The sequence below is a fragment of the Glycine soja genome, chromosome 6 (genome assembly GCF_004193775.1).
Source record: "Glycine soja cultivar W05 chromosome 6, ASM419377v2, whole genome shotgun sequence".
In the NCBI taxonomy this organism is placed as follows: Eukaryota; Viridiplantae; Streptophyta; class Magnoliopsida; order Fabales; family Fabaceae; genus Glycine; species Glycine soja.
In genome coordinates this window covers 34,046,369-34,069,667 of record NC_041007.1, presented here as the reverse complement: position 1 = coordinate 34,069,667, position 23,299 = coordinate 34,046,369, and the positions used below count along the sequence as shown (strand labels likewise).

Genomic DNA, 23,299 nt, shown 5'->3' with positions numbered 1-23,299 from the left:
TCTGCATAAGGAGCAGTAACATTCCTGTAATTTGTGTGCTTGCAATTATAAAATTTTAGTCTTATATTTTCCTGCCTTTTCATATCTTCTCAGTTTGCTTTAGCTTTTGATTTGTTATTCCATACATATGAGGTAAAAGTTTCTTTGACTCTTTGCATGACACATGGTCATGTTGTGGAATCAATGTTACTATCTCCATCAGTAGCTTTCGACGGTGTCGATGTATCATTCGTTAATAATTATGTCTTTTCTACATGAGATAACACAGTAAAGGTTACAAGATTTACAATGCTTTGTTAAAGAACCTTGTATATAGGAACACACTAGCAATGAAAGTTATGCAGTTAAAGCAGTGTTGACTACTTACTGTTGGTTAATTTTGAAAATCGAGATAATCCTGGATAAATCTGAAGTCGTGTATAAACACTTTCAGATTGAATCAAATTTCGGGGTTCAACCAAAATTGTTCAATCGGATAAAATCAGAAGATTATAATTCAAGAGTTTTGTTTTGGTCTTGTGAGTTTTTCACATGTTATGCTTTCTGAACCAGGATGATTATTTATAATCAAAGAACAGGTGGTTTTTGGCGGTTGATGAAAGTTATTTATTTTTAAAAATTGCCGTTAATGGAAGTTTTAGTAACTTCCATGTAACTTCCAACCGTTGATGGAAGTTTTAGTAACTTCCATGTAAATTCCAACCTTTGCCTAAACCGAACATCTCGTTATTACATTAAAACAAGCGTGCACTCTTATTTTAACATAATAAAGAGATCAATTACACTAAAATGTCCAACAAACCTCCCCCATTTTAGTGTAATTACCGATCAAATCACCAAAGTCATAACATACCACAAACTACTGCATAGATGAAATATCGTGACGATTGAATTTCATCTTAGCAAATTACACGTTTCAAATATTCAAATATCAGGGTGTCACTAAGGATTGAACCCTTTCTATTCATAATGAATACATGAAGATAATCTGCACAATAGTTTATAACATTACTCTTGCTTGACACTAGTTTTACTAGCCTGTGTCCCTATCCTTCATAAGCATATCAAAGCCAAGTCCCAGCTTCTTGAAGCGGCTAAACTTCATGCTTATATAGGTAGTCCTTTTCTTTCTTGCACCTGCAAATGCAATTTTTCAAAAGAACCATTGAGAAGTTATACTTCAACCTCCTTAACTTACAGAACCGAACACATTCCTTTTGGGATACTTTCGATGATGTGTTCCAATCTCTACATGTTAAGCTTTCCACATTGAATTCAGCACCTAATGTCATATTAGATGGGAATTGGGTATCTTAACATAAGAGATTTCAGATGGACTTTAATCCTAATCCCACTGCCGACCTTTTTACGAGATCTCTACTTAACCCTTTGGTTAAATGATCGGCCAAATTATGCTGAGTTCTCACAAACTCCACTGATATCACACCATGGATGATTAACTCCCGAACCATGTTGTGTCTAACACCCAAGTGTCTAGACTTCCCATTATACACTTGACTATATGCCTTAGCCAAAGTTGCCTGACTATCACACCTGATAGACATGGGAGGTATAGGTTTGGGCCACAATGGAATCTCATAGATCAGATTTCTTAGCCACTCAGCTTCTTTACCAGCTGCTGCTAAAGCTACAAATTCAGATTCCATTGTTGAATTTGTAATGCAGGTCTGTTTCTTGGATGCCCAAGAGATAGCACCTCCTCCAAGGAGGAATACCCAACCACTTGTGGATGAATAATCCTCCATATTGGTTATCCAACTTGCATCAGAGTAACCTTCAATAACCGAAGGAAATCCAGTATATGTCAAACCATAGTCAATGGTTCCCTTTAAGTACTTGAATACTCTATTCATAGCTTGCCAATGATGAGAACTAGGATTACTTGTAAACCTACTGAGTTTAGCAACAACATAAGCTATATCAGGCCTAGTACTAATCATTGCATACATGAGTGATCCTATCGCCCTTGAGTATTCAAGTTGAGACACTGCTACACCTTTATTAGGTAATAGCTTCAGGTTAGGATCAATGGGAGTACTTACCAGAGAACAATCTTTAAAATTAAATTTCTCCAAAATCTTCTCAATATAATGTGATTGAGAGATGGAAATGCCATTGTTTCCACGTTTGATCTTTATTCCTAAGATCACATCCGCCTCCCCCATATCTTTCATATCAAACTTAGAAGACAAAAATGCCTTAGTTTCATCAACTTGATCTTGGTCGGTACCAAAGATCAACATGTCGTCTACATACAGACAAATGATAACTCCTTTGCCATGAGTATCAAACTTGCTGTATAGACATTTATCTGCTTGGTTTATAACAAAACCACTAGACAACACAACCTCATCAAATTTTTGATGCCATTGCTTAGGCGCTTGTTTCAAGCCATAAAGAGATTTCATCAGTTTACACACCTTATTTTCATTTCCTGGCATAACAAACCCTTCAGGTTGTTTCATGTATATCTCTTCATCCAATTCACCATTTAAGAATGCAGTTTTCACATCCATTTGGTGAATCATCAGATTGTGGATAGCAGCAAGTGCTAACAACAGTCTAATAGTGGATATCCTAGCAACAGGAGCATATGTATCGAAAAAATCAATACCCTCCTTTTGCCTAAAGCCTTGGATAACCAATCTGGCTTTGTACTTGTCAACAGTACCATCCACTTTCATCTTTCTCCTAAAGATCATCTTACATCCTAATGGCTTACATCCAGGAGGTAAGTCAACCAATTTCCATGTATTATTTTGCATGATGGAATCCATCTCACTTTGGATTGCTTCTTTCCAGAATACAGCATCCCTTGAAGCCATTGCTTCACTAAAAGTCTTTGGGTCTTCCTCAACATTAAGGCAATATTGATATTGAAATTCAATATCATTCCTTGACCCTTCAACCAAATAGAGTTGAAAGTCATCACCAAATGACTTAGCTTTTCTTACTCTCGTACTCTTTCTAGTTTCAGTACTAGTTAAAGGTATATCCTCAATATTAACTAAGACTTTCGACATGGAATTCATGTCCTTTGGCCTAGGTATAGATGTAAACCTTTGTTCATCAAAGATAGCATCCCGTGACTCTATAACCGAGTTCACAGCAACAGAATCATTAGATTCTAGCACATAGAATCTATATACTTTAGAATGTTCAGCATATCCAATAAATATGCAATCTATACCTCTTTCACCTATGGTTTTCCTTTTAGGTTCTGTAAGCCTGACTACAGCCCTACATCCCCAAATTTTGAGATAACTCAAATTTGGTGTCTTTTTGTGCCAAAGTTCATATGGGGTAACCTTATTCCTTTTGTTAGGAATTCGGTTCAACAAGTAACAGGCTGTCAACATAGCCTCACCCCAAAATCCTTCACTTAAACCCGAATAGGATAACATGGAATTCACCATTTCTTTCAAGGTTCTATTCTTCCTTTCGGCTACACCATTCTGTTGTGGTGTATAGGGAGCTGTAGTTTGATGTATTATTCCAGTAGATTGAAAATAAACCGGATCATAATACTCACCTCCCCTATCCGTACGAAGAGTTTTGATTAGCCCATTTTGATGAAGTTCTACCTCTTTCTTATAAATTTTAAATTTATCAAGAGCTTCATCTTTTGTATTTAATAAATATACATAACAATACCTTGATGCATCATCAATAAAAGTAACAAGATATTTTTTATGACCTAATGATGGAGTAGCATGCAAATCACACAAATCACTATGAATAAGGTCTAAGACTTTAGTCTCACTTTTAACATCCTTAAAAGGTTTCCTAGTGATCTTGGTCAACATGCAAGTTTTGCATTTTTCAATGTTCATATCAAAAGGAGGAATCATACTTGTTTTTGACATATCTTTTAATCTTTTGTAATGAACATGTCCTAATCTAGCATGCCAAATTTCTGATTTTGTCATATTAGTTATAGAACTACACGAGGCCATACAAACAGATTCATGAACAAAAGGAACATCAATGTTTAATTTAAACATTCCATTACAACGATAACCAAATCCAACAAATGAACCATGTCTTGACAAGATGTACTTGTCACTTTCAAGTACTTGCTTGAAACCACAATTATTTAAAACCATACCAGACAATAAGTTCTTACGAATACCAGGTACAAATAAGACATTATCCAAATACAAACTTTTTCCAGAAGTAAAAACTAAATTCACACAACCTAATCCTAGGATTGGTTCAGTTGCAACATTGCCCATCTTCACAATAGAGCCATCATCGATTGGTCTAAATTCCTTGAACCAACGACGATCTTTGCACACATGACTTGTTGCTCCCGAATCAAACCACCAAGCAACGTCATCATCCTGCACATAGAATGCATCAGATATTAGTGATACATAATTTGAATTCGTATTCGAATTAAAATTATTCACAACAATCTGACCTTGTTGCTTTTCAGGATCATTAGACCCACTTGGACCAGCCTTGTTCTTTCCTTTGAACACCCGACAATCCCTCTTTAAATGACCAGGTTTCCCACACTTCCAACATGACAATTTTGTCTGTTTGTTTGGACCTTTGTTCTTATTTCCTTGAAATTTTCGTTTGTTACCTTTAGCATTGTAATTTTGCTTAACTGTTCCACTTTCCTCTACCATATTAACGGAAGAGGAACCTGCTACGATTTTATCATTGACTTTGTCAATTTCCTAAGCCCTCAGCGACTCCTCAATCATGAAATGACTACCGAGTTGAACCAGAGTCAACTCTTCCTTCTTATGTTTCAAGGTATGCTTGAAGTCTTTCCAAGAAGAAGGCAGTTTATCAATTATAGATGAAACTGCAATGGATTCATCCATTTTCAAATCATGTTGAGTAAACTGACCCAAAATCCACAGCAGTTCATTATATTGCTCCATAACAGGCCTCGAATCAATCATTTTGTAATTAAAGAAATTACTAACTAAGAATTTGTTACTTGAGGCATCTTCTGCCATATACTTGGATTCAAGAGAGTCCCATAATTCCTTAGCAGACTCAACATTTTGATAAATATCAAAGAGAGAGTCAGACATACCGTTCAGAATGTGTCCACGACAAATGTAATCGTCGTTCTCCCATTTCGAACGCTTCCTTGTTTGATCCAGAGTTTCGCCTTCCATATACACCGGCATTGGTGTACTCAGCACATACACCACATTCAATGTTGTCAAGAGAAAGTGCATCTTCTTCTGCCATCTTCTGAAATCCTGCCCTTCAAACTTGTCCAACTTCGCAAACTTGCTTGTCATCTTCGAACTATCGTTCGTCATCTCGAAAGATTTGATTCAATCTTTTGTTGGTTAATTTTGAAAATCGAGATAATCCTGGATAAATCTGAAGTCGTGTATAAACACTTTCAGATTGAATCAAATTTCGGGGTTCAACCAAAATTGTTCAATCGGATAAAATCAGAAGATTATAATTCAAGAGTTTTGTTTTGGTCTTGTGAGTTTTTCACATGTTATGCTTTCTGAACCAGGATGATTATTTATAATCAAAGAACAGGTGGTTTTTGGCGGTTGATGAAAGTTATTTATTTTTAAAAATTGCCGTTAATGGAAGTTTTAGTAACTTCCATGTAACTTCCAACCGTTGATGGAAGTTTTAGTAACTTCCATGTAAATTCCAACCTTTGCCTAAACCGAACATCTCGTTATTACATTAAAACAAGCGTGCACTCTTATTTTAACATAATAAAGAGATCAATTACACTAAAATGTCCAACACTTACTTATTTCAGTTATTTGTTGCTCTAATTCCTAGCTGTACAATGCTACTTAACCCTCTCGTTTAAGCTAAAGCTGGCAAATTAGAAATGTTGGAAGAGTTTAAAGGACTTTCTGCAACATTGTGAACTCTTCTTGAAAACAGTCTCTTTTGAGATCTCCAACTTTGAATCACAGCCATCATTAGACTCCACATTGTTCTCTGTCCAGGGTATATATGATTTACAGAGAATATGTAAATTAATAGAACAATTGTTGAAGTGCCTCCAGTTAAGATGAAGAGTACCATGAAGCTTGCTGGGCTAAGACTAGTAGTTTCTACATTTGGGTCAGTTATGTCTTCACATTCCTCTGATGCAAGCATATTGTTTTCTAGATTACGTAGTGTGCCATTTTCAGATATGTTCAGTAGGGCTTGGTTTACACTATGAAGCAACGGAGAACCCTTTGGAAATACCTGCAAAGATATTGCAACTGAGTAAGCATAAACATGGTTCTAGTTGAGGGGCTAGAAAATGCGACTAGTCCTTGCATGACACAATGCCTACAGAAACAACCAATTAAAAACTCAAGATAACATGTTAATAATGGACAAAACTGAGATACACTTCCTTAGGTGCTTTTGGTGTTGCTCTTCAATTAGAATTGAAGTTTCACCTTTGATAATTTATACTGATCTGTATTGTAAATCTTTATTTTGCATATTACGGAGGTAAAACTACCAATTTTGATTAGAGAATAGGACCCAAATCATCTAAGGAATGGGAATTAAGTTTTGTCCTAAAAGTTTTGTGCTGATGTTCTTGGTGAAATTATTTTGATGTTATCTTAATCTTTTGTCTGGTTGTGCATATAGCAATAGAATTACTCAGCAACAAATACAGGGAAAAAGTGAAAGAAATGTTGAAGCAATACAAATCCATATCCTCCAATTTTGTATGTAGGTCCTGCTTGAACAAACCCTTTACAGTTCTTTGCAAGGAAAATTTTGGCCTCAGGGATATCAAGGAAGGCAGCTGCTATTTCTTTGTTTCTTAGGGCATCAGCATAGCTCTTCTGTGAGTCAAATTGTTTTATGTTTTCAGCTTTGATGCCCAATACATCCTGGAGATATATTTTCAAGTAGGATCCTCTATCATATCCTACCATGGCATTGCTGTTCTTTAGCTGCTGAATGCTGTCTACAGTTGGTTCAAACTGTTCAACAGTCAACATGCTGGCAAGGCTAGCAGTGTAAGTCTGTGTAATGATTAGAGCCACAAAAAGCCAGACCACCGTTGCCACCCTTGATAAATTGCTATGTAATCTGTCCCCTGTGTCAGCAGATTAAGCAAAAACTATGTTACTGGAGATAGTTGTTAGTGTTACTTGTTTGTTAGTTAATCACAATCACCAAATTCTCAGAAATTTGATTATTGTTGTCCCTATTCTTAATTCAATTGATATTTTCCTTGATAAAATTATTTCATAAAGGTTTGAATCTATGACTTTCTGCAGATTACCCAATTCAATAATCCCTTGCCCATTGCTAATAGGCAATAGCTTATTTAAATTGAATTTTAGCACACAATATAGTGCTGACTAGTTTTCTTTGGATGCTTTAAGCTCAAATGACTTGTGTGAGGCAACATGATATGAATCAATGCTACATTTGGGCATACAACTTAGTTAAACACTTGAGAGGTTATTCATAAGTTCAAGAGCGAAACTTATTGAAATAAGTTAAAAAAAAAAGACTTATTTTACCAAGTATCTTATGCAGCTTATTAAAAAAAAAATGTTAAAAAACATCGAAAATCCAAAGTTATTTTTGGCTTAAATATGTTGGAGATCCCTAAAATATACTTGAAATTCGCAGTTGATTCCTGAAATTTTTTTACTTATCGTTGAATCCTTGAAATTTCAAAAGTTTTGTGAGAGATCCCTGTCATTAGTCTTCATCCAAAACACGTGGTAACTTGTTGTTAGTTGGACATGTCTTCATCCAAAACGCGTGTTATCATCGTAGATGACGATGCAGTTCACACGTTTGGACATCTGATGTGGCTTCATATGTGTATTGCAAACGTGTCCAACTAACAGACACACATCACATTTTGGACGGAGACTAACGACAGGGATCTCCCAGAAAATTTTTAAAGTTTCATGGACCCAATGAGAAACAAAAAATATTTAGGGATTAGTTGTGAAATTCAGGTATATTTTAAGGATCTTCAACATATTTAAGTTGTTATTTTTATGAGTTTAAATGATCTTTGTAAAAACCCTTCTCACCTTCTAGGACTTTCGGAATAGTTAGTTCTTGTTAAGTAATATTAGCTACATCATGTTTCAAGTCTCAACTGAATTGCAAATAGAACTTAGAGAGAGACCCTAAAATATTGAAATGAGATGGATGTAGCAGATGAATAAGGCAGAAAGAAATTACCTACCATTCACAGAGAACAAAGAACAGAAAGCCAACCACAACATAGTTGTGGTTTGGTGCAGAATAGGGCCCTTAAGTTCAGCGCAGTGGTTTCTTTCAATCAACCATACAACAAAACCATTGTAGACAATGATGACCAATATTAGAACCCACATGAGCTTCGTGAAAGGCTTCAAAAATAGCCATGCTCTGTTGCCTGTTTTTGATTTAACAGGAACAATCATCACCACTCCTGGATCAGTATAGGGCTGAGTGAATGAAACATATTCATAACGCGTGGACACTATTGCGACATCACCAACAACTGCATCATATTCCTGCATCAAGTATAGATCATTCCAGATGTGCAACGCAAATGTGATTAGACTAATAAGTTTCTAGGCGCTACCATTTACTGCATGGTAGACATGGACCAGATAGATTCACACCATATAATATATTTGGGAATGAAGGTAGAGCTATGGTGTAAAAGATAAAATATTGAAAGGTTTAAATAAGTTTGAGATTCCTAATATATATTCAATTTTTGTTTTGAGTTTTTGATAAATTCTTTTGTTATTTTGAGTCCGTTATATATTAAATTAAATCTTTTATTTTGAGTCCATGTGTTAAGTGATGATGTGACATTATCTAATGGACTTTTTCAATATGTATCAATCATTAGGATGATGTCACGTCATCACTTAACTCGTTATCACTTAACTAGCGACAAAGACATGAAATAAAATAGTTATATATTAGAGATTCAGAACAACGAAAAAAATTATGATGGACTCAAAACAGAAATCGAGTATATATCATGGATCTAAAAGTTATTTAAGCCATATTAAAATTAGCTGTTACAGAAAATAGCTCACGAAGGTTATTATCTTAGGTTGTGTATCAGTATAACCAGGTCCTTGGAGGCACAAGTGTTGGATACGATACTGGATACAGATAAGATAGGACACATACACAAGAATACAACAAATTTTTAACATCACAGGGACATCAAAGTTTTATAATACAATGTATAAGATTGAGTTATTGTATGCGCAAAAAATCATTGAAGTTAATTTAATTTTTAAATACTACAGTATTCTAATTTGTATGGGTAGACAAGTTTAAAAAGTAGAAATACAAAAAATTATAAAAAAGTTTAATTAATCATTTGATTCATATACCAACGTCAACTTCTTTATATAGTTCCTATAGCTAAAAGCTCTATGTTTTAGTCCCTGTACAAGCAATATTTTATGTTTTAGTCTCTGTTAGTTTTTTGGCAGTGTAAAACCTCCACGTAATGACTAAAATGTAAAAAAATTGATTGTATAGGGACTAAAATGTAAAATTTTTAGGTATAGGAATTAAAATGAAAAGTTTGTACAGCCGTACAGGTATAAGAACCAAATGATTAATTAAACCTTTTAGAAATGCAGCTAGAAGTATTCAAAGTGGCACATAAATGCTGACATAGTCTCATAGATACATATCAAACACTGCTACATCATATTTAAAAGTGTCTTTCCTTCTTAACGGTATATTATCAATGATTTGCAAGAATGAAGTGAGAAACAGCATAAAAGGGTAATATATAAATCACTTACCTTCCAATAAACTTTCTTCACCAGTTCATCATATGTGGTGCCATTAAAGGGTAAATAGTCATATTCCACATGGTAAATCCCTTGCAATTTTTTTACTGTTTCCTCGAAAAGATCTATAGCAAATCCCTCGAACTTGAAGGAAGTGTCATTTCCAGAATCTTCTTGAATAACATTGACATACTGTTTGAATGTTGATGTGGAGGGGACACCAATTCTTAGTCGTATGGCACATGTTGGATTGACTACTTTTCCTAATTCCTTCACTGTTGAACTGTAAAAGGCATTTTGTTCCAAAGATTTTGAGAAACCAAGTCCATCTGACCAGAACCCAATTTCCCTGTAGCTCCTCCCTATCACATTAATTATTTGAAAAGTATGTGCTGGAGTTAATTTATTGTCAGTGAACTGAATTGTTCCACTTAAGCCAGTAAAATTACTAAGTAATATCTTATCTAGCAAAAGTTGACCCCCTTTTTGGTTGGTTTTCCTCATTGCATCAACAACAATCCATGCAACATCATAAGCCTGGGCTGCAAAGATCCCAGGCTCATAATTAAACTCTTCAAAATTCTCTGAGCTAAAATTTTTCCGAAATCTATGGTAGAAGTTTGCATTTTGGTACCAGAGACTTTGGATATAGCTCTTGACTCCAATAATCCCTTGCATATTGGAGATAGTGGATGCATTCAAGGAATAAACAAGGCTTGTAAAGGTACCAGTAGTAATCCATACATTACCTTCCCCCATCATATCCATTCTTTTTGCAGTTTCAAACAGGTGTAGTGCCAAAGGAAAGGACAAATGGACAATAAGGACTCTGCATTGTCCTTCTCTTAGCTTCTCAAGTTGTTGAGACAACGAAGAAGAAACTAGAGGCAGAATTGCTATAACATTGCTTAATTCTGTCCCAACTTCTTTAAGAGCTCCAGAGAGCTGAGACAAAACTTCAATAGATGATGAGTCTCCATCTTCACATATCATGGTAATATTATAGAGTTTCCAAGACTTCACAATTTCAGCAATAGCTTTCATCTGCATAATTTGGCTAGGTGAGGATTGCAGCAGGAAGGGCCACTTCTTCATTGCCCATTCTGGAGTTGCATCTGCTTGAGAAAGCAGAGGTATACTCTTTTGGGTACATACTTCAGCCACTAAAGATGTCTCTGCCCATGTTTGTGGTCCAATGATTGCTTGCACCTTCTGATTATCAATTAGATCTCTAGCTGCCAAACAGTACATTCCATTTTAAGAAGAATCGAGATGAGTAAAATCATATCTAAGCAATGTTTTCTTGTTTCATAATTCATAATATTGGTAAGAACAACAAAGGTTGCAGTTCTCAATAGGAACTAAAATAATGAACTGTAAAATGAGGGATATTTGGAGTGGAAACCGTTTGTTTTAGAGTACACAGCAGGTGTATGTTTATATAGGCTTATAGCATTGATTACACATAAATACAGGATATTTGGTTTCCTGTAAATCAGGGATTATATGCCTACAAACTACATTTATTACAATATCATTTAGAATATCTTTCAGATTCTTAACACTCCCCCCTCAAGCTGAAGCTTACTAAACTCTCAGCTTATTACAAGAAAATTTCATTCCCAATAAAAAACATAAAACTCAGTTCCACTGAAAAAGACAATAGTTTGAAAGACCACTCAGGGATGTTGGTGAATTCGGAGAATATTGCTAGAAAGAGAGAGTTGGAATATCCATAAGCCAAAGAAAAGCAAATTCCAACTTTCTTAAAACCAACATTGGGAAGTTTCAAACCAATATTTTGAAGACAAGTCAGAAATCTTGGTGAAATTGGGGAATATTGCTTAAAAAAGAGAGAGCAAGAAAACACATCAGACTCAGAAGGTTCAAAGCAAGTTCTGATCTTCTTAAAATCAAGATTTGGAAGCTTTAGAACCAATTGTGGAGACCCAACAGGAGGATAGCAGAAATGGAATTTGCAGGTGAAAAGAGCCAAAAACAGTCAAACATTGAAATCTCCACGTGGCGGTGATGGTGGATGACTACATGGTTAGACTCGCTGGAAGGAGACATGGTGGTAGTGGGTGCACCTAGATCGCACCAGAGAAGAGTAGATATGACAAAATGTGAAAAAGATTAAAAGAGATGATGGACTGAGAAGGTGACGGCTTTTCAACAGTAGCAATATGGATTTTATGATAAACTCAATAGCTTATATGATTTTGAAAGCTCATCAAATTATTGTATTTCTTAGAATTTGGGCTTTTAGGGACTAAATCTTTATAAACTCTATGTAAGCTATATATGCCTATATCTCTAGCCGGTACAGGATTAAACACCACCCTTGAGATTGCAACCAAGGCAGCCCCAAAAGAGGCCACAATCAATATTGGTAATCACAATTAAAGTGGCATTAATTTCAACAATATGCTTAAGAGACATATGTGATTATGCATGGACATATCATGCATTATTTAAATAAGTTGCAGAGAAAAAGAATGAGAGATAGACCTGCAATAGCTGCCAAAAGAGGATCTCCTTGAGAGTTTCTTACATGCAGAGCAAAACTCAGATTGTTTTTTATATTAAAGTCTTCCAATGCCAGATTTATAGCCACTGAATGCTCTTGGCCAATGCGGGAACTACTATCTAAAATAGCTCCTATTATGCCCTCAACCTCAGAACTCTCATTAGCTGCAGTGATCCCAAGTATAATTACATGAATGTTACTAAACCAAAGCAAAAAAGAGAACTTGTGCATTTTTACTATTGTAGAATATTTCTAGTGCAGGCACTCTTGCATTATATATAAATACAAATACTGAATTGCTTAAGGAACACTTTTCAAATCAAGAACGCGTGCTTTCTCTTTTGGTCCAAGTCAATCTTTCATACTAGTTAGCTAGTATATTCTCCTTGACCATATGCTACTTTTAGTTTTAAAGGGTCAAAGTCCAAGATTCAAGCAAAAGTTTCCAAGAAATTTGATATAAGTAATTAGAAACAGCGATGTATAGGAATAGTCTGCATTACAAATATAATTTTGTTTTTTTGAGACCATAGGGTTTTATTTTATTTTTAAATCAAGATCAATGATGTCGAATGATCCAAATATTTGACTTCAGTCGATATAAGACTTGTTGAAGTCGTTGGATCTTATGATTTGCTAAGCAAAAAGGTTCAGGACAAAATCTTAACTACATGCAAGATGCAACTGACGTGGAATCAAATTTAGCCAATTTAAGTCTGTCCAATTTAAGAAAATATTTTTTCCATATGTCCAATTTTTCTAATAAGAAGGACCAAAAGAATAATTTTGTCAAATTAAGTTTGTTGATTTTTGTATTATTTTAAAAGTCATATTTATTAACAAGGATTTTTAATTAATTGATAGCTTAAAATTTTCTATACTAATAATTTATAGAAATTAAACTCATAATCTAATAACTAAAAAAATCAAATAATCAAAGTATCATTTGAAAAAAATCTAACAATTATACAAAATTTAAATGTATGATTTTACTTGAACTTTTTAGAGTCGTTAAACCAAAACTTTAACTTTTAAATAATCATTGATTTGATTTAATTATATAACATTTCCTTTAACATTTTAGAGCCTTCATATTGAAACTATAAATTTTAGAGTGGTTCATATGATTTATATGATTCAATAGTAAGTGTATTAAAAAAAATATGAAAAATTAATTTAATAAAACCATATATTTATTAAATAAAAATAGAGAAGTCTAATAAAATAAGACATATGCAGTATTAATTAAAAAATTAAAATTTATTTTTTTCAATATATATTTTTTACTTTTACTTTCTTATATGATTAATCTTTATTATTATTATTATTATTATTATTTTTCAAAACTTAGTGAAAAATTTCATCTATTTTATTTATGTTTTATTTTTCTTATGATTATATATTTTTTAAAATAATGTTACTATTTATATAATTATTATCTTTTATTTATTAATTAAATTAAAATAGAGAAAAATAATGAGATAAAAAAAGTAGCATAGTATTAATTTTATAAAATAACATTTTACTTTTTCTTTTTGATGATTAATTTTTAAAATAATAACAATGTTTTAAAATGTAGTGTGAAATTTCAAAATTTCCGATTCATATATATTAGTAACCACAATTAAGAAAAAACTGGGGTTAGTAGTCAAGATTAGAGGCTGTCAATTTCGGTTTTGTATCAAATATTTTAATTTAATTAATTTGATTAATAACATATAATATTAATTAAATCATTCTTTGAAAAAAGTATTAATTTGAATTAAATCATTTTAATGCTAATATATATATATATATATATATATATATATATATATATATATATATATATATATATATATATATATATATATATATATATATATATACACTGTTGCGTATGTTTTTCTTATTAAAAGGAACGTAAGTTGAATTATTTTGTTGTGAGTACTAGACAAACGTATGTTCATACATAGATAAGGAATAGAATTCAATACTTTTTAATTTTAATTTAATTCATAGTTGTAGGATAATGGAAAGTTTGTGAATGTACAATTTGAAAGCAATTAATAAATAGTATCGGGGTGTGCGCTAAAAAGTGTTTTTCATCACACTTGTATTAGATGGTATTCTTTAAACAAAAACTGCATTAGATGGTATTCAATATATATGATACTTTTAAATTCAATTAGTAACTTTAATATTGCGTAACACTCATACTCTCCATTTAAAATCTGACACTCTTCAAAGTTTACATTATTTTCTCTATTCAATAATGCATCACTAAAGCTTCATCTATGGCATTCTCAAATTTTTGTCTTCTTCCATAGTGATACGATCATTTCCTTTCATGCTCATCGTTTATATTTTTTTTCTTTTATAATTTCTATATTCTCTATTTTGATAACATTGAAATCTTTTTCATTTTGCTGCACACAAATTTTTTTTACCTTAAAACAAATGGAATCTTTTTTGTTTGTCTCTTTAGGTTTAAGTTTCATTACTAAGCACATTTTGTCTCAGGAATATTTGATTTGTTATTTTGATGATTTCAACAATGGGTATGTTTGATAAGTTTAGTATCGCGAGCATATGTGATTAGTTTTTTCTCTTTCATTTTTGTTATTTTTGTATTATCTCATCTTGTCCGAATGTCTATTAGAAAGTAAATACAAAAATTATATATTTATTAAGGATACAAAATATTTTTATGTTTAAATTTTTTAAATTGTTATTTTATTCATTTTTTTGGTTTAATAAATATGTTCAAATAATTCTGTTAAATGTAAAAATAATATATTCTTTTTTAAAGTACATATGTTTACACAAATTAGCACTAAAATTATTAATTAGGATAAACAAGTATAGTAAAAAAGTATTAGGACTAATTTGTGTATGTCCATTGTCTGTGCATATTTAATATTTTGATGTAATAAATATAATTAATTGAAATTGATATGCCTCAAGACCACTAATTAATTTGTGTATACAACATTTACTCAATTAAAAATACAATTAATATAAACTTCTTAATTTTAATGTAATCATATAATATATATCTAAAATGCTACAAAATATTTAAAATTAAATATTATTTATGTACGTATAAAATTCTCTCTCTCTCTCTCTCTCTCTCTCTATATATATATATATATATATGTATATAATTTTAACGAACTTGGACATGGCACGAGTTTAAAATTTAGTTGTGATGGTAAGATATACATAGGTCGGGGCTAGGCCCTTTCCCTTTCAACAACAATAAACATATAAATATATACATACATGTCCACTGATAAACAACAAAAATGTACTACTTTGAAAGTTTCTACTGAGAATCTTTTATTTTATATTCCTTTCCTTTAATATTTTACAACAAAAATGTACTAAAGTTTCTACTGAGAATCTTTTATTTTATATTCATTTCCTTTAATATTTTCTTGGTTTGTTCCTGAGAATTCGAGACGGGTTTATTATGGAAATTTCGGGGAAGATATATGCACGACACTGACAAGTATCTCGTTAAATTGTTATTAGTCATTGTTTTTAAAAAAATTGTTATTGTGAACTTTGAAAATTCATAATAATGATATAGTAGATATATTTAATTTGGTTATGAAAAATAACTTACAATTTGGTTTGGGTCAAACTAAAAATAATATTAAATTTGAACCAATTCAATTCTAAAAGTTTTGCGGATTAGATTTTAGTTTTTGGCTTGTTTCACTACAAATAAATACCTAAATATTTTTTTTTACTGCATAAATACATAAATAATTAAGAAGTCATTTCCTAATGATCAAAATCCAATATTGCAAAGATGGATACTACATTGGATTTTCTACATCACTTATTTAATAATGATGTGGAAATTTACATCAGTTTCGTAAATTTACTTTGGGACTAGAGGAGAATGGATCCTCGCACGAGGATTTTCACCTATATTCTTACAAGTAAAAATTTTCACCATCAAAACCATATGTCCTCCTTGTTTTTAGATTTAAAATTTTTTTTATCTTTTTTTATTAAAGATTAGGATTTCACATTAAAACAATGTTACATGAGAGAATCCAAGCCAACCCGGAAATAGGGACATCTTTAATATAAATTTTTTATATGAGTTTCTTAATCATCTTTTTGTGGTCCATGCAATATTTTTTGTGATTTTCACAGTGTCATGTCACTCCTAAGAAATTCATATAAAATTTTACTCCAATGCTAAGAAACAACAAGAAATTTAAAAAATCCACACATTTATATATCTTTTATTATAAATTAATTATTGTTCAAATAAAATAATTAATTTATATTTTAAAAAAAATTATTATTTTCCACCCACCACCTACCATCTTTAAAAACAAAAAACATCACCCAATTCCAGAACCTTCCTTCCCCTTTTCCAACGTTGCAACTTCATGTTTGTTTCAAAAACAAAAAAAATCACCCACCCTCATAAAAAAAAACTCCACATCTTTCATTCCTTCTTCTTCCTTTTCCATTTTCACTCCCTAGCTCCGTCATTTTTTTATTCCTTTGGCTTCTTTTTCTTCCTCTGTTTCCTTCTTCTTCTTCTTCCTTTTCCTTCTTCTTGTTTGGCAACCACCTTTCCTTGCCACCCCATGAGCCACCAACGTCACTCCCTCGTGCAACCATGACTACCTCATGAGCAACTAGTGCTACTCCCTCGCAACCGCGACAACCCCACTCCCTAGTGCAACCGTCGTCACTCCTCAATCCACCAGTGACGCTCCCTCACAACCACGACAACTCCTTAAGCCACCGTTGCCGCTCTCTTGCCCAACCACCGTCGGTGACGATGGAGGAAGTACTCCATTCATGATAATTGTTCATACTCTTTAATTTGATTTGTATTTTATTCTGAGCTGAGATTGCATTTGGGTGATTTGATTTGTTTGGAAAAAATGAAAATTTTTTTGTGAAAATTCATCTCTACATATGCTTCATCTATTTAATTTGGTTTGTTGGAACTGTTCATCTTTTTCCTTTGCTTCATTTCTACAAATTTATCCTCTCAATTCAGTTAATGGTTAGGGAGTATAAATTCTATGAAAATAATGGTTTTTTATTGGTAAGAAACGGTTCCTAATATAAGGAATGCACCATTCGTTGAAAAAACCGATTATGCCATGTCACTTTGCTCTAACGCCGAAGAACTCAGAAGAAATCGTTCCCTAGGCTAAGAAACCCACATAGCACATCCGGTTGGAGATGCTCTAAGTGTACAATATCAAGTAGTAAAGTTCCAATGGCCAAGATAATGACCTTGAGCCAAGATCTTTAGAGCAACTCGATCAACGGTATCGTGGAGGATTTTATGGGCGAAGAAATCATATATTGTAGTTTCTTCACCATTGGGGAAAACCTACGTGGTATCCAAAGTTCCATCATCACATGATTCGTTCCTTCAGCAAGAAACCGTTCCTAGACAAAAAAAAAGATTATTTTTTACTTAGAAGTACAATAAACAAGCTGCCCAAAAAAGAGAGGGAAAAATAGAAATGGAAGTAGAAGAACATCAACACAACATATCATTCAGCATCAGCAACAACGTCAACACATAATGCCTTGTCGTCTCACCTTCGTCGCACCTCTAACACACCACGTCGCACCTCACCTCATCATTGAACCTCCGTCGCAAATCTAGGAAAACCACTGAAAGGGAGATGAAAATGGAATTTTGGGTGAAAAATAGAGTGTGTGACAGAGGGAGGCGAGGAGATTTGGAGGAAATTAGAGCTTTGAAGAGAGGGAGAAAATGAGATGGAGAGGTATGAAGTAAGAGAGAAAACAAGAGGATGAGGAGGTGATAAAGGGAGAGAGAAAAGAGAAGGAGACGATTTAATCAAAGAGGGGTTTTTTGTTTTGTTTTTTTTAAAAAAAATCAACGTAACCCGAGAAAACATGTTTCTTGAAGAAAAGCATTTAACCCTTGATAGATTATTCATCCATTTGATACAAATTATTCATTCAATATTGACCTAATTTTTAATCGTTGTTTGTAACGCCCTGAAATTTTGATAATTGAAAATAGATGTTAGATGTATTCCTTGCATTATTTGATTAATTTGGATGAGCTCAGATGTTGTATGAATTATCTATGTATGGTTGCTTGGTGTGGATGTTAGATTATGTGGAGTTTGTTTGACCTGTGTTGGATTCGTGAGATGTCAAGTTCGACCCAAAAACCTGCTTCAGTAAGACCATGATCTCGGACTCGTTAACCGTTGGATCACCTTCAAACTTGAATTGTAGGTTCATGACTAATGTCTGGACATTTTGATCATTGGGATTTTCCAAATAACACCTTTAGACAACTTGTTTAGTGAGACAAGCACACTAAGCACAATTCCAACCCGAGGAGGTAATTCTCTCGGCGCGAAATGTTGGTTAAGTGCTAAAAGCGGAGTTTCACTTAGCGAGACAAGCTCATTAAGCAAGATCTACATATTATAAATATGTTCTTCAACATGAAAAATACGATTTTCATCTCTCTTTCTCAACTTACATCCAAAAACCCTAACACCTCCTCCACCACCACCCACAACCACCGATGGCCATCACGAGCTGTTGTTGCTTGCTACCGGACCACCACATGGAGAGGAACACTTTAATCGGAGTGGAATCTTCAGAATCCACCTCAAGAATTTGGTAGAGAACAGAGCTCCCAACCCTTCCTTTGTGGTTTCTTCGAGGCAACCATGACTTCCTTGCCTTCTCTTAGTTAGTTTGAGCTTCTCTCAGTATCTCTTTTAACTTGGGCATCGTAATAGGATGTTTTATACTTCCTTTGGAAAACCTTAGAAAATGAGACATTGTAAAATTTATCCTTTTATAAAATTGATGTTGTTTTTGTGACCTTCGCTAAACCCTGATCACATTGGTGTGATCAGAATTTCAAAATGACGTCTCTTTCATGTAGACCCCGAAACACCCCTTAGCCCCTTTTTAATTTCAATGGGTATCTGATCCCAAATGTTGATATTAACTTTTTCCTTGAAATCTATACTAAACTGTCTTCGATTTGGTATATAGAACTCTGTGATTGGACCGACAGATGTGAACGTGAGAGACCTCCGAGCAACACGGAGAGGAGTTGACAGAGAGATATCAATAAGTGAGAGAAGTTTATTTTTGGTTTATTGCTTTTGATGCCGTAGTTGGGGTCAGGGAACCCAACTATAGGGATGTATGTTTGTCCCTGTGCATGCTATTTTCAAGAAAAACTGAGTTTTTGTCTAATGGGATGTGATATATTAGTTATTAAGGAATGAAATTGTGAATGATATTTGTTGTTGTATGAGACTGGTGTTGTCTAAATATTAAGGAAATGTGAATCCAAGACATGAAATTTATATGTATATATGTGGAATGTGATTACTTATGATATTGATGACATATAGATGAGATGATGTTGATGTTTATGATAATGTTGATTTGAGATGATGTTGATGTTTATGATAATGTTGATTTGAGATGATGTTGATGTTCATGATAATGTTGATATGAAATGATACTGGTGTGGATGATAATGTCATTGTGATGGATGTATGTTGTGTATGTACATGGGGGGTGCACTGACCAAGTTTGATATCCCTGAAGGGAGAAATAGAGTGGTTTAAGAATTTTAAGCATCCCTAGAGAAGGAAAGAGATTGCTTAGAATCTTTAACTATCCATGGTTAGTGCATTGATGGTGCTCATGTTTCATACTTCATATTGCATGGAAATAGTATAAACTTTGTTAGTAAGTACTTGTAGTTTTTCATGAGGAAAAATACTTGTACTTGGGGGCATGTCACTTGGTTTGGAACTTCATTGGGACTCAGACTAATCACCATGGGGGAAGTGTCCTGTGCATGACAAGGTGATCTCGACACTTGCTACCTAGTTTTCCTAAGTGGGAGTATCATGTGGGCACACTTAGGCTATTTACAAACGAATGGTACCACATTACATTTGAGAGTTGAGTCAGGTGCATGCCTCATTATGAGCATGATTGATTTGAATTATGGAAAAATTGATGACTATTTTTTTAAGTGTATGTTGAACCGATGGATTATTGAGAATGATTATGGTTATTGTTATTGTTTTCCTACTGATCATTGGCATCTAATGCTTGCTGATTTTTTTATGATAAACTAGCCCTTGCAATTTTGTATCATGTGGTTGGTACCTGTGGTGATTGCGAACCTTTGTTCATGGGAGCGGAGGAACAACAATGGATGATGAGGAGGGAGATTCTTTTGTTAGAGCTGCCAAGCCGACATGATGACATTATGATTATTTTAGGAGAGAGATGTGTTTTGTTATCAACTCCTCTATTGTTTGTTCCTTGATTCTTTTTAATTTGGACATGTAAATCACATGCTTAGATACATGTATAAACTAAATTACTTTATGTCATGTGAATAATTATAATGGTTTAGTATATACATATATGTATGCGTGTGTGTGTGTGTGTATTTATTTAAGTATTTGTGCGTTGTTTAGTGAATGTATATTGTGAAAAATAAAATTTACCCTTGTTTTTCATAATCAAATTAAAGGAGTTTTCACTTAAAAACTAAAAATGTTGTGTTTCTTAATTTTTGATATCGTAGTGATGAGGTGGGCCGTTACATTGCCCATCCAAACAACCATTTGAAACTATGAAAAGATGTATAACATGTATTGATGGTCATGTCTTGGTGTCGTTGAGAGTAAGGAAAAAAATTACCGTCATGTGAAAATCACTATAAATGTAGGTTCAATTCATATCATTTTACAACTCAACTCCTACTTCTATTTCTTGTTCATATTAAGCCCTAAATTATCTTTGGAATGGATCTTAATCTTTAATATTATTACAATATTTTGCAAAACCAACCACCCCCTACCGGTGGCAATTCTCAAAATCCCCAACATTATATGTATCCACCTTTTCCAACTAATCCCAACATGTGGTATAGGCCACCTTCATCCAATGAGGAGCCCCCTACTGGTAAAAATTCTTAAAATCCATCATTTTTATGTATCCACCACCTCCAACCAACCCAAACATGTGTTATAGGCCTCCTTCATCCAATGTGAAGCCCCCTAACAATGAACCTAAATCACCAATCGGTCTATATACTATTCAACTAGATGAAGGAGGAGAAAATTTGACTCGAAAAAAATGTTGTAAACCATTCTCAGTGCAAGAGGACATAATTCTTATTCGACCATGGCTTAATGTGTCAAAGGATGCAATCATAGGAGTTAACCTGTTATTAGCCCAATATTGGCCAAAATTAAAGAGGCATATAACAACGACCATAAGCATGTCCAATTTTCAGAGGGGAGAGATACATCATTAAAACCTCAATGGAATCAATCCACCCTATAATTCAGAAGTTTATCGACTACTACAAATAAGCAATCAGCCAAAAGAGAAGTGGGAGTTTAGAGAAGAATGTTATGGATTTTGCACGTAAGATTTTCATGTAGGATACAAGTAAAAAAATTGAAGTTGAGCATGCTTGGTTGTTGTTGAAAGATGAACCAAAATGGCATGTAAAATTTATGGATAACTTTTAAAAAAGAAGCAAGCTTTTTGCTTTAGGTGCATACTCTTCATCTTCTAACCTGGAGATGCCCATTGAAGCTGATGAATATGACACAACATCACCACTATCCTGCCCAATAGGACAAAAGGAAGCAAAAAGGAAGATCAAAGGAAAAGGAGTTGCAAGCCTTAATCCCAATCTCGATTTGTTTGGCATAGAAAGTGCAATGAAGGAGAATAACATCAAATACGATAAACTTATTGAGTTAAATGAGGCACAAGAAAGGCGTATGGAGTATGAAATCCTTGTGAACAACACACTAGCATGTCTGAGAAGCAATGCCAAGACCACGAAAAGTATTGTGACTGTCTTAGGCAGAAATGAGGATTTTGAATGAATAGGCCAATGTGGTTTTGTTATTATTTAATTTCAGTTGTCTATGCTATTGTGGCTTTTGTTAGTTAATTTTAGTTATGTAGGTCATTGTTGTATTTTTATTTTAAATTTAGTTGTTATGTATTACCTGTCCTTGACTTTGACCTTGGTCTCATTATGGAACTAGTCATTCATAAAAGTCATCGTTGCAAAACTAGCCATTACAAAACTAGTCATTGTAAAACTAACTGCAACGAATGATGCTATATAATTTTTCAATCTTTTATAATTCTCATATCTTCTCATAAAATTGCAAAACAGAAAAACGTAAAATTGCAGTACGAACTCAGAAGCATCAAAACAGAAAAACGAAAACCCTAAAACAAAGCTCTGAATAATGAATAGCATAACAGAATAGAATGCCCTGCACGAATCCCAAGGCAGCTATTTAAAAAGAGTCACTCAAAGTCACTGGGCCCTATTACAATACTCTGGCCCAAAACGAAATAAACACTGAACAACATAAAATAAAATTGCGAAATTTCCTAATTAGAAATTAACTAAGATAAGCGCTGCTTTATTTGCCCTCTTCAAGTCCACAACCAAAATCCGGATTAAGCCCAATGTTTCATTAATTCCTGAAATTAGATTAAAAACATCAAATTAGCTAAATGAGCCCAAATAATAAAACTGCCTAATTAATTGACAATTAAGACCAATCAATAATTAAAATGGTGCAAAAAGGGTTTAGAAAATAGAAGAAAATGATGGCACATCAAAACCCCCCATACTTAGCCTTTTGCACTCCTGGGCAAAATGAAACAAAGAACAAAATCCAAGGATATCAGAGGGAGACAAACAAAAACATTCACATATTTCTCAATGAACATCAGGGAATGAAAGGAATGGGTAACATCTAACATAAGGAGATCCAAAAAGTCAAGACATTCATGAAAATCATCCAAGCAACCCAATCATGGCAAAATAGTTAATCAGCTCAAGAATGAAAAGTGATAAAGCCTCACAAGATATACACTCTATCTCTCAAGTGTCTAGGCTACTATTTACCCTCAAAGCACCCATGAAAGCAAACACCACATA

The 23,299-nt window shown here is 33.4% G+C and overlaps 1 protein-coding gene across 1 annotated transcript; it reads right to left on the bottom strand.

Annotated features, from left to right (window-relative positions):
* Positions 1-5,673: 5,673 nt before the first annotated feature.
* Positions 5,674-12,531, bottom strand: LOC114416127 (glutamate receptor 2.9-like). The gene is made up of 5 exons (XM_028380998.1): positions 12,282-12,531; positions 9,783-11,005; positions 8,201-8,513; positions 6,684-7,081; positions 5,674-6,225 (listed from the first exon to the last, which is right to left on the bottom strand). The coding sequence occupies exons 1-5, from the start codon at positions 12,529-12,531 to the stop codon at positions 5,833-5,835; spliced, it is 2,577 nt and encodes an 858-aa protein (XP_028236799.1). The 3' UTR covers positions 5,674-5,832.
* Positions 12,532-23,299: the final 10,768 nt, after the last annotated feature.